At 44.7% G+C, this 16,419-nt stretch overlaps 1 protein-coding gene across 1 annotated transcript; it reads right to left on the bottom strand.

The window, feature by feature from the left end:
* Positions 1-219: 219 nt before the first annotated feature.
* On the bottom strand, positions 220-10,470 carry LOC138605632 (leucine-rich repeat neuronal protein 1-like). Its single transcript, XM_069678011.1, has 2 exons — positions 10,383-10,470; positions 220-3,361 (listed from the first exon to the last, which is right to left on the bottom strand). Exon 2 carries the CDS (start codon positions 3,123-3,125, stop codon positions 978-980), a length of 2,148 nt encoding a protein of 715 aa, XP_069534112.1. The 5' UTR covers positions 3,126-3,361; positions 10,383-10,470; the 3' UTR covers positions 220-977.
* Between the last annotated feature and the right edge of the window lie 5,949 nt (positions 10,471-16,419).

The following is a 16,419-nucleotide window of genomic DNA, read 5'->3' on the forward strand; positions in this document are numbered from 1 at the left end:
TGTCTGTAAGGATGGTTCAGGGCAGTCGGCACTGTGACAGTGAAAAGCTGATTCAGACAGTTTTGGACAGAGATGGGCTTAAGTTCTTCAAAGATTAAGAATCCAAATGAAACCAGCAGCGTGTATCACCAGGGAGCGAGTGCGCCTGTCAAACCCAATGGATATAACCCCTCTGAGAATAGAACAGGAGGAAAAAAACACAACATTTCTGCAAAAAAAAAGGCCAAAAAATTATTTATTTTAACTTCTTCAGTAGGCTATACATATTGCATGGGGAAAATAAACTAAGCAATAAGCGAAGAAAGTCTAGCAAAATAAGTGAGTAAACTGGGAGCGGGTCAGAAGGATTCTAGTGCACCAGAGTAGAAAAACTCAAAAATAACAAACATTTGTATTTTCTAGCATTAATATCACATTAACCAGCAAACTAAAATCCTATTCTCAAAATTGAAATCAAACTTCAAAGGTATAGTTGATACAACATTACTGCACAATTGCTAACATTCAGTTGACAGTTTAACAAGTCTAAACCCTGCTGTCAGCTTTTAACTGAAGTTCAGACAAACTCCATTATCTATCAGTGCACAACAGATTACCTGTTTTACAAAACAGTCAAAGAAACACTGATTTCCACTAATGCTGTGAGAGGACCACCGGCCCCCACTGCTTTATAATGAACTCAAAAGAAAGTGAGTCAAAAATGTACCACATAAACAAGAGCTTAGCAACTAAGACAACCTGCAGGCTAAATACAGCTGCCATCTTGGAGAGTTCGAAACAATGAAAGAGATAGAAAGAATCAAACGAAGGCGATACGCTATACTAATAAAAACCATGTCCTTGATCACTCTGCCTCGTATTAGCAAAGCTGAGAATACAAAAAAACATTTGCAACTTTATTTGACTTTTGCACCAAAATGGCAAAAGTGTGTCTTTTTGTGCTGCTGAAGAGGCAGCCAGGCCTCCGTACTGAATCCTCACCACATATAATAACTACGTGTTGTGTCAACAGGAGAGGGTTTCCCCTCTGTGCCGCCATCTTTGTCCTTCTCACTTTCAGCTTCCCACAGGTTGATGAGTGGAGGGTAGAGCTCATTCAGGGGGATGGAGGAAGTCTTCAGCATGTATTTCTTCAGGGAGTGGTGGTAGTTTTTCCTCTTCCATCTGCGGGCCATGTAGACGCCCACAGTGCCCAGGCTGAGGAAGGCCAGCATGGTCGCCATAACGGCCAGCACAGCCGCACTCGGGTGCTGGTCTGAAAGGTCCAGGGCAAAGGTAGCGCTACGTGTTGTGACGTTAACACAAGATTTGTGTGTCTGCAGGTGGACATTGGAAACCGTAAGGCATACCTCATACTCAGTGGCAGGTTGTAAGTGTGTCAGGTTGTACTCGTGAACGTCTACAGGGACACGAGCTGTGTATGTGATGTGTGGGTTGTCAATCTTCATGGTGGCTGAGGCCCACTTCAGGTCAGAGGACATGACATTAGAATTGACCTTCCAGGAGACCAGGATGGAGTGCGACTCGGTCTGCTTGACGTAGATTTTCATCACCTGGCCGCTGTCGAGCAAAGTGCCGTTTACGCGGATGGTGGCGACCCGAGTGTCTGCTCCTTCTGTGTTCTGGGCCACACAGGTGTAACGACCAGAATCCTCCACCTGAACATGGGACAGCCGCAGAGTTCCCTCACTGCTCAAGTGGTGCCGCTCTGACACAGTGTCCACTGTGATTTTGGACCCAAGAGGAGTCACCCAGTAGATCTCCGGTTCTGGCTCGGACATGGCCCTACAGTCGAGGCTGACGCTCATGCCCAGCTCCAGGTTCAAGTGGCTTGGGAAAGTATTGTGAGATATGAGGGGGAGGCATTGCTCCGGGGACTCCAGGAGCCTTAGCTGTCGAACCCGTTGGCCTCTGAATTCTGGTGGGGAGGCGCACAACATGGCCAGAGGCTCCATGAAACGCACTGTGGTCCTGTTGGAACTCATCCACTGAATGACACAGTCACAGCGCAGAGGATTGCTATGTAGACTGATCTCTCGCAGATTGGGCAGCACCTCCACAGTGTGCTGGTAAAGGGCAGTGAGGGCATTGTTGTTGAGCATCAGACTCTCCAAGGATGGCATGTCCCTAAAGGCCAACCTATGCACATACGACAGCTTAGGATTGTTGGTGGCCTCAAGCTTTGTCAGTTCTGGTAGGTTGTCCAGAGCGTAACGATCGATCGACACTAACTCCATCATGTTGTTGATTCCCAGCTCCTTCAGACGTAGCATGTTCCGGAAATCTCCTTCCTGGATTTTGTGAACTGGATTCTTGTTTAAATCCAAGAATTTCAGATTGGGAACTTTTTGAAGAGCCAGTTGAGGGATTCTTACCAGTTTGTTGTCATAGAAAGAAATGCTTTCAAGGGTATCCAAACCAACAAATGCATTTGCTGGAACATCAGTGAGGTCCATGCCAGCCAGAACCAGACTCCTCAGGCTTCCGAGAGGCTTAAAGTTCATGTCCAGGAGGCCAATCACCGGGTTCTCCCCAATCATGAGGATCTCCAGGTTGGGTGTTTCTTCAAACCAGCTGCTGTCTATGACATGGAGCTTGTTGGAGTTCAAATGGAGGCGCAGCAGGCTGTGCAGGCCTGCAAATGCTCGAGGGGAGATGGAACTTATCTGGTTGTGGTTGATGTAGAGCTCCTGGAGATTGGAGAGATTTCCCAGGCAGTGGTCTGGCAGCTGGGTGATCTGGTTCTCTTCTAGATGCAGGGTGGTCAGGTGCTTCATGCTTGTGAGGCCAACTGCTTCCACTGTGCTGAAGTTGTTCTGTGATAGATCCAGCTCTGTCAAGTTGAAAAGCGCCTCCAATTCTCCACTGGTGTGCGAGATGGCGTTACTTTGGAGCAGTAACACCTGCGTTTCAGTGGACAGGTTGGTAGGGATGTGCGTGAGCCTCAAGTCATTGCAGTCCACCGTGGTTGCTTCTTTGTAGGTTGATTGCGGGGTGAACCAAGGGCGGATCTCGCAAACACACAAATGGGGACATTCTTTGCCATGTATGGGCGACGGAGAGGAAAGGAGCAACCCCATGCACAGCCAGAGTAGAGGAGGCCAGGGCTGTGAGCTGAGCGCCATGTTGTCTGCTCTCTCTGCTCACACAAAGCTTAGAAGAGAGGCAGGGTTCTGAGAAAAGGCTTGCAGGGACAGTTCATGAGCATTAGTCTTCTTTACCGCTAGAAGCTGTAGGCAGTTTACAGAGAGGTGATTTTTATCCAAGTGAAAGTTATTTGCCAAGGCCAGGGGAGAAGATTGTCGGATCCAAACTTGAGCTCTTCTGAGTATTTTGTCTTTTCTCACTTTGGGGTTTAGACCTAAAAAAGACAGAAAAGAAGAGAAATGTTAAAGCCTGCAACACGAGTATACATCTGTTTCAATTATAAAACAAAACAAGGAGGTAAAACGTGAATACAGCTGAATAGAGAATGTGAGAGAGTGAAGAGTCATTGTCGGACCCATGTAGACGGAAACAAATGAGGCAAATGTCACTTTGTCACAGAGCCACCCACAAATATTTCAGGGACTAAGTTGACGTGTCTAACAGGGCAGAATGAATCCTTCAAATTCGTCTTGTTGCCCTTCAACATGTACACATTCATTTCAACCTTTTAATGAGATCCCACACAGCCAGACGCGATGAAGAATAGTTTGAGAACAAGTTGCTTCTGGGTCTTAAAATAGGGTTAGGGTTAGTGAAAACTATGAGTACTGTTGCTTTAAATCATAGATAGAAACCTGCGACAGCATTGGCATGAAATGTACGTTTAACTCTCCATAGAGGAGTTACAAAAGTGATGCAAAATGTTGGTAAAGTAAGCACTGTGTTTGTCAGTTCTGCTTCCCCGACGTGTTGTGGATCTGTCTCTTCAGAGATTACCGACATGTTTTTCCCTCTGTGCCGGGTAGATTATCTGCATACCAGCTTGGTATCAGTGATCCTCTTGAGCGAGTGTGGGGTGGGCACAGCCGGGAGCTCTGGCAGTGAGCCCATTACACAACGGGCTTAATAAACAGGGAGTATGCACTCTTCACTGTTAATCACTTACTACTTATGATACAGGCCCATGGGCAGCAGTGGTACACATTTTGTTAGAGCCAGAGCTGAAGTCGTGCTGTGTTGCGAGCACGCCGTCCTGAGAGAGACTGGAGTGGACTGACACGCTGCAGTCCCAAAGGAATTGTATCATTCATGCTTTCATTTGTCAATATGAACTCCTAGAGACGTCTGTAGGAACGACAGGTGCAGCTATGACACAATGAGGATGTATTGCACCAGTGAACTTTTCTCTATCTGCTCCGACTCTATAATTTGTGTGTGCAGGCATTAGTATTCTTTGTGTCAGTGTTTGTTTATATAGTGGCAAATCATTCAACAACCTAACAAAATAATCAGCTTCAATAATAGTTACAATCATCCAGAGGGAAAGCAAGAGAGTCTCTTGGCTTCACTAAAACTATGCACCACAGTGTGAGCTTCTAGAGTGACTCACAGTCATAGAAATCCACATTTATCCGGGGGACAGGGAGGGATTATTTTGTTTTACATCAAAACTGACAAGTTTCTCCGATATTAACATAAACGAGATACAGATTGTTTTCCCTCTCCCTGCCTGCGCTGTCAGTTCAACCACCGTGCAGAAAAACAACACGAGAGTTTTTCTGGAAATGTAAACATGTCAGAAAAGTTGCGCTGCGTGTATTTCATTCATTCAACCTTTATTTAAATGTCGAGGAATCACGCTTTTCTTATATTTTCCACATGGAGGATAACAAACACGGTGAATATGCAGTGGAAAGTTTCCCGTGTTGTAGGAGCTCATAAGGTGGATGGTATCAGGTGGCTGATGTCTGCAGTGACTGAGTCACACTCAGACTGATCTAACTGATTCCCTCAGTGTGACTGAAGTGTGGCAGCAGGGTGCTACGCCTTGTCTTTGCTCCTTTCATAAATCCTATGCCAGAATACCTGTGGCGCCTCCTTCTCTTTTTAATCATCCATCATTCAGATTCTCAAATCCCAGTTAAAAGTCGTTTAATTAAACTACTTGCCTGTAGATATACTTTGCTTTTGTATGTAGTGATTTACTTTGTAATATTTGTCTGCCCCCGTCTTCCCGCCGTGTGCTCAGGTATGAAATCGGAAGAGGCAGGCGGAGTAATCGCTAATTTCACGCTGAGGCCATAAAACTCAGACACCTGGCACCGGGTTTCTGGCAGACCGGCAGCGCTGTGGGGGTCTGCATCCGTTCCCACCTTTCTCTCACCGTGCGTACGTGTTGACCTTACCGACCTGAGGAAGCTCTGCTGAGCACATATGCTCTCTTCAAAATCACTGCACTGTACTTACACGCTGCCCTGTACACCCACAGATACCTATTGTTGGCTGCAGACCAGCTGGAGTCAAGCATTGTGTTTACAGATACCTTAAAGTCAAGTTATGCAAGCCAAATACATCATCCCACACCGGCTTCCCACCTGTGAATGACACAAGCTTTCCTTGCCCTAAACTGGTGCTCCCCCACTCTGGATACAATTCTCTGTGGCCTTTATGAACCTACACGCCACATAATCATGACGTAGTGATCACCCTTAAACGCTCTACCATCTATTAATGCCTTTTCTATCTATCATTTATCTGAGTCAACACACGATGGGGCGGCTGTGGCTCAGTTGTAGAGTGGGTTGTCTCTCAATCAGAAGGTTGGGGGTTCGATCCCTGACTGCTAGAGTCACATATTGAAGTGTGCTTGGGCAAGACACTGAACCCCAAATTGCTCTCAAAGGCGTAGCCATCGGGTATGATATAGATATTGATTGGAGATTGGCATAGTAGCCTCTGCCATTAGTTTGTGTGTAAATGGGTTAATGTGACATGAAGTGTAAAAGCGCTTTGAGTGGTTTGAAGACTAGAAAAGCGCTATATAAGTACAGTCCATTTACATACAGGTGATTTTCAACCTCAGTCCTATCAGGCTATTATGGGGAGCTAATGCCATTATGGTAGAAAAAAATGCAATTTGGCTCTGTGCCTTTGGAGGACGCTATCCGCTTCTTCAATGTGCCCTGGAAAACCTCCGCCAGACTATGTAAAACGCGTCATCTGGCAGAGGCCAAGGAGCTTGCTAAACTACACTTCCTCAATCTAGGACGCCCGCCTCCGATGTCATGTCTTGTTCAAAATCCTCAGGTTTGAAATGTAGATTGCAGACCTGAAGATTTTTCAGACTATTCACCGGTATAATCTCATCGTATTACAGAGCGATCAATGTCCTTGACTGGAAAACGGTAGTATTTTACTCCAGCGTCTCTCGCTGGGCCGTTCCTTTCAGAGGGAGGGGCGCAATGCACGCTGGGTGTTGTAGGAATGTAGAATGGGCAAAACAACAAGCTGTTTGTACAACTTTCTCCACAGCTATGGCGCTAATTTCAAATATTATTGCTTCTATTGATTACAGAGAACACCAGCTTTGACTGACAGCGGCTTTTTCCAGGGGCGAACTGCTCCTTTAACATGTCTTCTCCTCCCATAATGCACCTCTGACTTCCACTTTGAAAAGGCTGTTTAAACAGATGCAAGTTAAAACATTGATATAAAGCATCCTGTATACATGCATTTGATCATGTGTGTGCGTGTGTGTGTGCTGGAATCATAAGGGTAAAGTGAGGGAAACAGATTATGTTCTATGTAAAATGACTACCATCCATTTAATCAGGATACACAGACGTTCATGTCATTATTATACAGTCTGAAAACAGACTCATATAAAAAATATATGTGCATCTTCCTACAGGAGAGAAATCACGTTTATATTCTGCGGAGAAATAGTAACTTTTTTCTTTTGCTTCTTTCAAAGTCTCAAACATGACAGGAGAGGAAGAGGAAGTTTAATCCCTCTGGATCATATCGGAGAGGGACTGTGGTCTTGCTGTACGTAATCACTTTTATGGAGTAACACCTTTGTTCCCTGGAATGAAACAGAGATTAAGATTAATTCTCTCTCTGCCAAAGCAGGACCCAACAGTTGTGTACCAGCACCTGTATCCTGAAAATCTATCGCTAATCTCTCAGCAGAGACCGGGGAGAGCAATTACACTGTGAGGTTTCTAATTAAAAATGCATGCATACATATGTATCAACACTGCATCCATCTCCTCACTGCCTTAAAACACACACTCTGATTTCCCCGCTCTTACTCGACACGCATGCACACACAGAGCCGAGGAAGGAGGCAGAAAAATCCCTCAACAGCTCGGCATTATCCAGCTGACTGTCTGAGCTGACGCCTCCAGCAGGAGGGATTTACTCTCTTTGCACACCCGATCCTTATGAGGTTTTAATCTAAGCACACAATACACATTTTAAACACACACATCCATACATCTGCAGTTTTTTTCTCTCCACTGGGTTCGCATGAACTCTCGGAGCATCACAGGCCCGGAGGTTCAAAGTGAGACGGGGAGATGTAATTGTGGGGCATAATGAGCTCGGCCTGCTTCATGCTACGGCCTCATAAATGTATTTATAAGACAGGATCTCTGGACAACACAGGGAGCAATGAAGCTAATCGGAGTCGGTGAAGAAACACAGGCCTGCAGTCAGATGTTTCTCATGAAATCCATGACATGTAGGTGTGAGTGCGCAGGCGGGAGTGTTTGTTTCAGTGCACAAAGTAAAAAAAAAAAAGACTCCTTGTTTTGAAGAACTTAAAATCAGCTCTCTTTGGTTGCTGTAATTGATCTGTTTTTTTTACTCTTTCTTAGAGTTCAGATGCGTTGCTGCTAATAAACACCTCACCACGAGTTACCGGTGCAGCCAGGAGGAACCTCACTTGAGAGCACGCTGCATCATCTTTCATAGGAGGCTGTGCGTTGCTCCCCCCCCTCACTTTAGTCCTGAGGCCCTTTCCACCGGGTGCAAAATGAAAGCTGTGTTTCTGAATCAGCAGCCGCGCCACAGGCCCACAGACATGTCATCGCCATGGAAACGGCTATGCCACTGGCATGTCTGTTTCATAACCAAATGAGAAGACAGCTGTAAGTGGCATCAGGATGCGCTTGTACGAGAAGGCGACTACAGCACACATGCTTGCGTTTCACAATAAAAGCAGTTTTTCCAACAACTTTGAATCGTGAATCTGAGTACTCCTGCCTGATGTTTGCTCTCTGTCCTCACTGCGCCGGCCTGCCTGAGAGATTTCCTGTTCCTGCTCCATTAGTATGCAAGCGTCTCTCTGCACATCACACAGAGCTTTGGTGCAGCTGCTGATGGCAGAGGTGTAGAGCCGAGGAGGAGGAGGAGGAGGAGAAGGATGCATGTCCACTCAGTCAGAGAGGAGAGGACGGGGAGCTGTGCTTCAATTAGAAAGCCACAGGAGGAAACCACTCAGCTGAAAATGCAACAGGGCTGAAGGTACAAGGAGAAAACCATGCAGAAATAATGCAGCTTTGTTGCTTCTACAGACTGAATTAAGGTTTAAGGTGGTAAATTGATCCTGTTGCCTCCTGACTCATTTTTTTTCTCCCTTTCTACCCTCCCCCCTCCTCCTCTAAATCACCTCCCCTTACAGTTGCATTGCTGGTGAAAAGCCAATTTGTTGTCACTGGAGCATCTATCAATCACCCGGACAGCGCCAAGGTCTCTAATCTCAGGGGAATCCCTTTTTAAAACAATGCAGAGGTCGAGGAGGAGTAACGTGTGCAGCGTAAATTGACAGCTAAATGAAAACAGATTGTACCAGTGATACTGAGTCAAAGTGCATTTGAAAGTGATTTGATTTAAAAGACATCAAATATCTTTCTAAGTCCAATTCAGAGTAAAAATGTTAAAGATCTTTCTGTACAATAAAAGTTCTTATAATCTTATAAAAACAAAGGACGACTAAACAGCTGACTCAGTTGTTCTCCGAAAGCATTCAGTGCCCCGTCGTGTTTCCATGTTCCCCTTCAGATCACGCACACAAAAGGCTGAAGGTCAAGCTGTTGCACCCTCATCTCCGCCGCTGTGGGAACCTCGGCTCCAGCACATGCTCAAAAGTTTAGGCCCCCGTGGCTCACAAAGGCACACAGACACACACCAGAGACGTGTCTTTGTTCGGGCCGGTTCTCACACTCGTCACTACCAGCTGAGGGGCTACGTCACTGTGGATTGTGAAGATTGGGTGGCACGGTCCTTTAAATTCTCATCTGATTGGCCCGTTGGGTGACATTTGTAGCAACTGTTAGTGTTTACTCCCAAGACAAAGAAAGCGACATCAATTCTAGAAAGCTGGTCATAAAATTCATCAAGCCTTTCCCGTGCTAACCAAACTTATGTGATAAACTTACTGTCTTGATGCGTGACTTCTCTGTGATGGTATGCTCTCAGTAACAGGTGCCGCTGTACTGCAGCAGCTGAAACAACACAGCCCACTTGACAAAGGTGACCCCAACAATACAACAACCCTCCCCCTGCTGTCTCCAGCTCCTGAGTGGAAACACTAGATTTCTCTTTCTCCTCTCTGTCTTCGCTTCAGACATCTGCCAATTTCCTGACCCTTAGGCATGCAAATAGGGTTGGATGGAGCACATGAAGCCCCGGAGCTGCTGCTTCAGCTGCTCTCTGCACTGTGAGTGATGCTGCAGTTTGTGTAAATGTTACACCACACTGTTTGGTTGAACCCTGTGTCACAGTGCAGTGAAATGTCAGAGCTGCGGGTTTAATAATGAGTCCCTTAGAGACCCACAAATCACATTTATGTCTGGCTTTTTAAGTATGAAAATTATTAAAAAGAAATAGCAACTTAATGAGGGTTTGAAGAGCACAGATTTAATTGGTTGTTTTCTCTGTTTACCTCAATCAGTTCATGCTTACTAATCGTCTATACCTGAAAAATAATGATCATAAACTGTGCTCCTACAAATCCTATAAATACTCAAATAATACATGTTACTTATGAGACTGGCCTGACAAACACATTGCTGATTAAAGGCGAAGAGACATCGATATATAGGAACAACTTTCAGGATCTATTTTCTGTCAAAACTGACATCTTTCTTTGTTTTAGCTGTACGAACACTACCTGACCTCTTTTGCGGTAGTAAAACGCGCCGCACGAGCACCCACACCATGTAGAGAGAATGCGTTATTGTTCATTTTTGTTGATCGATGCATTTCCTAAAAAAAAACAAAAAAAACACAAGAATGATGACTTCATCTTTACGAGTTTATCAATCAAGACCGGACTGAAATTTAAACCCTTCTCTACCGAGCAGGAGTTTGAGGAAACCATTTAGATATTTGATAAAGATGCGTATCATCATTTCCGCACATACATCAAATAAACACGTTGCTCTCACCTTTAAGGCGCTGTATCCTCCGTACGCGGGGCTGCTGCAGGCGACTGTGTTTGACCCATGCGGTATCCGCATCTCCAGGATGATGCGCGAGAGGTGCAAAAACATATATATTTCAGAAGAAAAGTAATCAGCCGTACGAACGAGACTGAATCACATCTGTAGAGTAGAAACCTTGTGCGTAATCTCCGGTGCTGCTGGAGACACGCTGATACTTCAGATGTGGAAACGCTGCAGCAGCGCGCGGTGACGAGCAGCTGCCTCGCGCAGGTCAGCTGGACTGAAACGGCTCCGATTCCGACAAAACAGGCAACCCCTCACCATCTGTTCTGTCACCACCGTGCACCATGGGAACCAGAGTCCCACCCAGCCGGCCACGAGCTGCGAAGTGCGAATGTTACGGTGGAAGTGATGGAGGAGGTGCTGGCATCTGACTGCATTGTTTGAATGTTTTGTTGTTGTTCATCTCTTTAGGAACGAGTTGTAATATAGTTCTGCTCAGGTTAACATGGCTGGAATTCTTGTTAAGTTAAGGAAAGGGTTGTTTGAGAAGAGGGTCTCCAAAGACTTAAGTTGATTTACATTTAATGACTTGCTAATTAATAATTCATGATCATTATGAAATTTAATGGACTTTAAAGTGGATCTTATTCCCCTCTCTCTCCCTCTCTCTCTCACACACACACTAATACAAACACACAGCAGTCTATATTGAAAGAGAGATACATCTTTTCTCTCAGACCTGTCACATATTCGGATTCTTCTTCTTCCTCCTCCTCCTCCTCCTCCTCCCTCTCCGAGGGGAGCAGTGAAAATGACAGCGTTTCATCACTTTCTGTTTGAGCTGCTGCTTTGGGAGCTGTCTGCCTGCCTCTTCATCCTCACTGTATAAAGCTACAGAGAGGGGCGTGTGATTGTCTCTGTGTCGGGACAAGAAAGCGTGCCAGGCAGATGTCACCTGCAGGTTAGATTGGAGTTAAGCAGGTTGCATTTACATTTCTGACAACATAGGATCAGCATCATTTTGTCCCCGAGTGTTTTGGAGGTGCATTTGGTGGCTGAATCTCTCTGCTGAAAAATAGAACGTCGGATGCTCCTTGATGATCCAGGATCAGTCCAACTGTGTTATTTAGGGCAGAAAAGAATCCAGAGAAGCATGTTTGACACGTCTATGCTTTATTAATAACATGCATGAATAGTAAATGCACTTTTATGCATTTAGCCTAAAGCTTTATTCTGCACACAAACAGGCTCAGAAAATCTGACAACATTTTTGGGGCATATTTGGTCATTAAACAGGGAATTTAACCTGATTCTGCTTCGACTAATGGAGGGTTTAGTAAAGTAACTAACTCACTTCCTGTTTTGACTACTTACAACAACGCGTTTAAATTCTCTGTAATGCACTTTTTCCTAACAAAGGGCTGTAAACTCACGTTACCAGCTGCAAAACATTAATCCCAAGTCTTTTAAGTGCTGGCTAAAAGCAGTACTTAGCCTGGCTCTGTCCAAAGCAAACAGCACTTCCTAATGCTTTTATAATTTATAACTAATTTTTTTAATTCTAAATGAAAGCTAAGGAGCAAAAATGTTAAGGGGGGGCTAATTTCAAGCTTCATATTCCACTGTGTGATACCTGTGGAGTAGCATAGTTAACAGATAAAACAGGGTCAAAACCTAGTATGTGGCTGACCGCATCAGGTCAGTGTACTCTTTTATGGGCAATGTGTTACAAGGACTGTCCTCATGAGGCCGATGACAACGTGTTTGAAAGCAGGTCTGTGCTGCGGACGTAGGTGAGGACAGCGGACGAGCAGCGGACGAGCAGCCTCGCCTACTCCCCGAACAGAGCCGGATAGGCAGAGAGTCGCTGTGCAGTCAAGAAGTCTGCAGCCGTAGGCAGCACAATAACCTTGGTCTTGAGATGTATTATCCACTAAAAGTTGGATATCCATTCATGGCGTGTATAACCTTTAAAAGGAGATGAGTGAAGTGGAGTCACCGTCTTTATGAGGCCGATGACAACGTATTTGAAAGCAGGTGCGCGCTGCTGATGTAGGTGAGGACAGCGGACGAGCAGCGGAGGAGAAGCCCTGCCTACTCCCCGAACAAAGTATCCAGAGCCATATAGACAGAGAGTCTCATCAGTGGAGGTCCAATATGCTCCATGATCCGCCATTGCGATGTCGCAACTGTCTCTCTCTAGGCTCTGAAAGTACCGTCACTCACTCACTCACTCAGTCATATACAGACCAACATGTAGGGCTGACCCTGGCCTAATTTTCCTCACACTGGTGCTCTGCAGGCCCTCATACAGCCTCTGCCTGAAACGACTCAGTCAGCTCTGTCCCTTTAAGAAACCCCGCCCCTACTAGCCCACTTTCTTCTGATTGGCCAGCTCTCCAAAGCCTGCTGTGGCTGCACTTTGTGACTTCACAAAGTGCAGGGTGTAGGAAAACACAGTGTGAAACCTGGCGTTCACAGCAGCCTGCAGATTGAGCTGAGAAGCCTGGGGATTACTCCAACATACTTTTACCTACAGATTTGAAACTTCAACCACGTTTAACATGGACATCCAACATTGTAAGATAATATAAATGTCTTAAAATGTGAAACAGCATACTACCCCCTCTTTAAGTTGTTATACTGGTGGCTTTGTGCCTCAACATACAGTATCTTTGCTTGCAACAGTCCCCCCCTGTTTCAAGTCTTGTTGCTAAACTAAGCTAATAAGCTTCAGGTTCTAACTGCATATTCATCCTTCAGATATGACATTGGTTCAGCACTTCTCATCTATTTCATGTCAACAAATCAAAAAAGTATATGTCCTTAAACTGTTCCTTTAACGCAGGGACTCAAGCTTGGAGACCTTCGACCTCTAACTAGGAGAGCGAATCAATACTCAATCCCTCCCGCTCTGAAGTCTCACACTATAGTGCTATTAGACTAAAAATGTTATTGTAACCTTCAGCCCACTCTGATCTTCAACTCAGTATGCCAAGAGTTCTTTACATTTCAGCCTACCTATCATTGAAGTACCACTAACAGGACACCTGTCAGAAAGATTCCCATTTGAGTTTTTTTTTTTTGTCTGACCAAATCTTTGGTATAAAATGTAAAACTACTTTTAGATTCAGGATTTAGTGCAGACTGAGCACATCTAGCAAATATGGAGTAAAGCCTTTGCAAATATTAATGCATTAGTGAAATGTAATTCATTTTGCTGGGGGCCAACTGGAGCTTGTTCAAAGACTCTCGTGGTGTCCAAAACCTGCACTGTGGGTGCCGCTCGTATCGCTCTGCCTCCACAGAAAGCCTCAAAGTGGATTCAGCAGTCACACTGTGTGCTCGTTGCAACCGGCAAATCATAATTTCCCACCATTAACCTGCAGCGCTTGTGGTATGGTTGCTATGGCAACAGCTCCCTCCCAGGAAAGGCGCTGCAGCATATCCACCGGTTTATTAGATCTCTGATCACACAGCTCCCTCCACACGGCCATCTGGGAAAAGCAGTCACACAGAAACGAATGCCCCCCGCTTTACCTCTCCTAAGTCTTCTCATCATTTTGCCGCATTACACTCTGCCGATGGAGAAGACAGGGTGTCAACTTCCTGTCAGGGCTCCGTTTCAGTCGTGGATGGGTCACATATTAAACGGGAAATGTTGAGATGAATGTTGGAAGAAAATAAAGTGGATGCTGAGAAGTCGTCAAAGACACACGCAGACAGGGAACTGGTTGTGCCTCCATCTTTACCAGAAGCAGTTATCTGAGTTCACCAACAGTTTATTTTGAAAATCTTAAATATCTATTAGAACTTTAGGGACTAGACAGCCTTATAATAAGATAAATGCAGCACTTTTTAATGAGATTTTCTTGATTAAAGCTGATCTAATTGGCATTAATATGAACAGCTTGATGCTGTCATCAGCTGTAACTGGAGCAGCTGCAACATTTAACACATTTCCTACCTTGTGAAATTATTTCACAATAACACCAATACTGCCATCGCCACCCTCTGCAAGATACAGCCAACACTGCTGACGAACAGCAGATGTTCTCTCTGACACACACACACACTTGCATTTAAATGTACAACACAAACATTGTTGATTCCTCTCTCTGTGTCCACCTTCACCTGCAGGATGATAAGTGAGAAAGATAAAGCATCTGCGAGGCCAGGCGGACACACAACAACAACACAAACTACAGCCTCAGAAAATCCCCTCTGAGTTGGATCAGCAGCTCTGAGTCTCAGGACAAATTGAACATTATGAGCCTCACCGAGGGCGAGTTTATTGTGAGGCTGTTGTATTTTATTGCAGCAGAGTGTACAGGTGGTACTTATATTGTTTCACTTGAAGCTTTATGTGGTCGATCTATTTCGTTCCGTATTATACGATCACAACCTCATCAGTTACGGCCAGAATAGATTATTAGCTTAGCTTAGCACAAAGACTGAAAACAGGGTGAAACAGCTAGCTAGCTACATCTGAAGCTAACTAAATTTAAGTTACTTCACAAATGGACATTTTTTATCTTAGTTGTTTAACAGCAGGTTGTAGTTTTTTGCTGTCGTCACTGTGAGGTCGCAAAGCAAACCCAGAAACCACAATAAAAACTATTGTTATTTAAAAACGTTTTTTGGCCTTTTATGCCTTTATTGAGAGAGAGAGAGAGAGAGAGAGAGAGAGAGAGAGAGAGAGAGAGAGGACACTGGATTGTGCCAGAAACAGAGGAAGAGAGAGTGGTGATGACACGCGGCAAAGGTCGAGGTTGGGAGTCGAACCCTGGGCCACCGCAGTGAGGACTGTGGCCTCTGTATGTGGAACACGCAATTTAACCACTGAGCTAAACCAGCGCTCCTAGACCCCAATTTTTGTACAGATGAAAGAACATATAACTTCGTAATCATCTGACTTTTAGCTTGAGACCCATTGTGTTACATTTGCATAGAGCCAGGCTGGTTTCCTCTGCTACCAGTGTTTGTGCTAAGCTAGGCTAACCATCTTATTGCCTTAGCTTCATATACAGACATGAGAGTGGTATCATTCTCTCATCCAAATCTTTGTGAGAAAGTAGGGTTAACTTGAGATGTGACTTACAATTTATCTTATTAAACAATATCAGAACAATTTATTTATATTTGGCTGCAGAAAATGTGTGTGTTTTCTCTCAGGTTGGGGTACATGTCAGAGTACAGAGGCAGCTCCAGTGTCAGCTATGGGCCACTTTCAGAGGGAAGGGAAGGGGAGATTGTCAGACTGGAAGTCAACACAATTTAGATTTTTGACTTTTCTAAAATGTTGTGTAAAGTTTTTGTTGTGGTATGTGTTAGCTGTGTCCGCTATTAGCAATCCTGTATAAGAATGTAGGCCAGTGCTCTTCCATTGGCATTGGCATTGACAGTTTACGTCCGTCTGTACTGCCAAGGCTCAAGGTGAGCGTGAGTGTGAAACGTCTGGTCTGAATTGGTGTTAATAGCCACAGAGGTGATGAGGTCCTGACTCGTGTTACACATGTCACTTTGCATTAGTGTCCACATTAGAGGCTGCCACTCCGCAACCAATCAGAGCCACTTAACAACAAAATCAACAGATCCCTTTATAATTGCTCCTGAGCAAAGCAATTTAGGTGAGCTCTTGGGGATTGGCTTTCATTTGGGTTTGTCAAACACAGGCCCGGCTTGATTTGTTTTGGCCTGGTTGAAAATAAAATAGTTTCTGAAGCGCGCGCGTGCGTGTGTGTGTGTGTGTGCGGTAGTTGTTTGTATTCATTTGCCATATGCAAAAATTAATCAATAAAGGTAATTGTTATTGTGCCGCTCAGTGATAGAATAGAACAATAATAGCCTCTTATTATCAATTTTATTTATCCATCCTTATGTTCCCTCTTAGACAAACATCTTTTTATCGTCCTTTCAGTTTATCCCGCCAAAATAAACAACCATTAATATTTAATTGACATGTTGCATCAGCAGCTTTTACATCACTAATGTTGTGCAAAGAAAACCGTTTCGACTGCCTCGACTAATTTTGTTT

The sequence above is a fragment of the Semicossyphus pulcher genome, unplaced genomic scaffold, assembly GCF_022749685.1.
Source record: "Semicossyphus pulcher isolate SPU_LCO1_2020_fin unplaced genomic scaffold, fSemPul1.0.p SCAF_3, whole genome shotgun sequence".
NCBI lineage: Eukaryota > Metazoa > Chordata > Actinopteri > Labriformes > Labridae > Semicossyphus > Semicossyphus pulcher.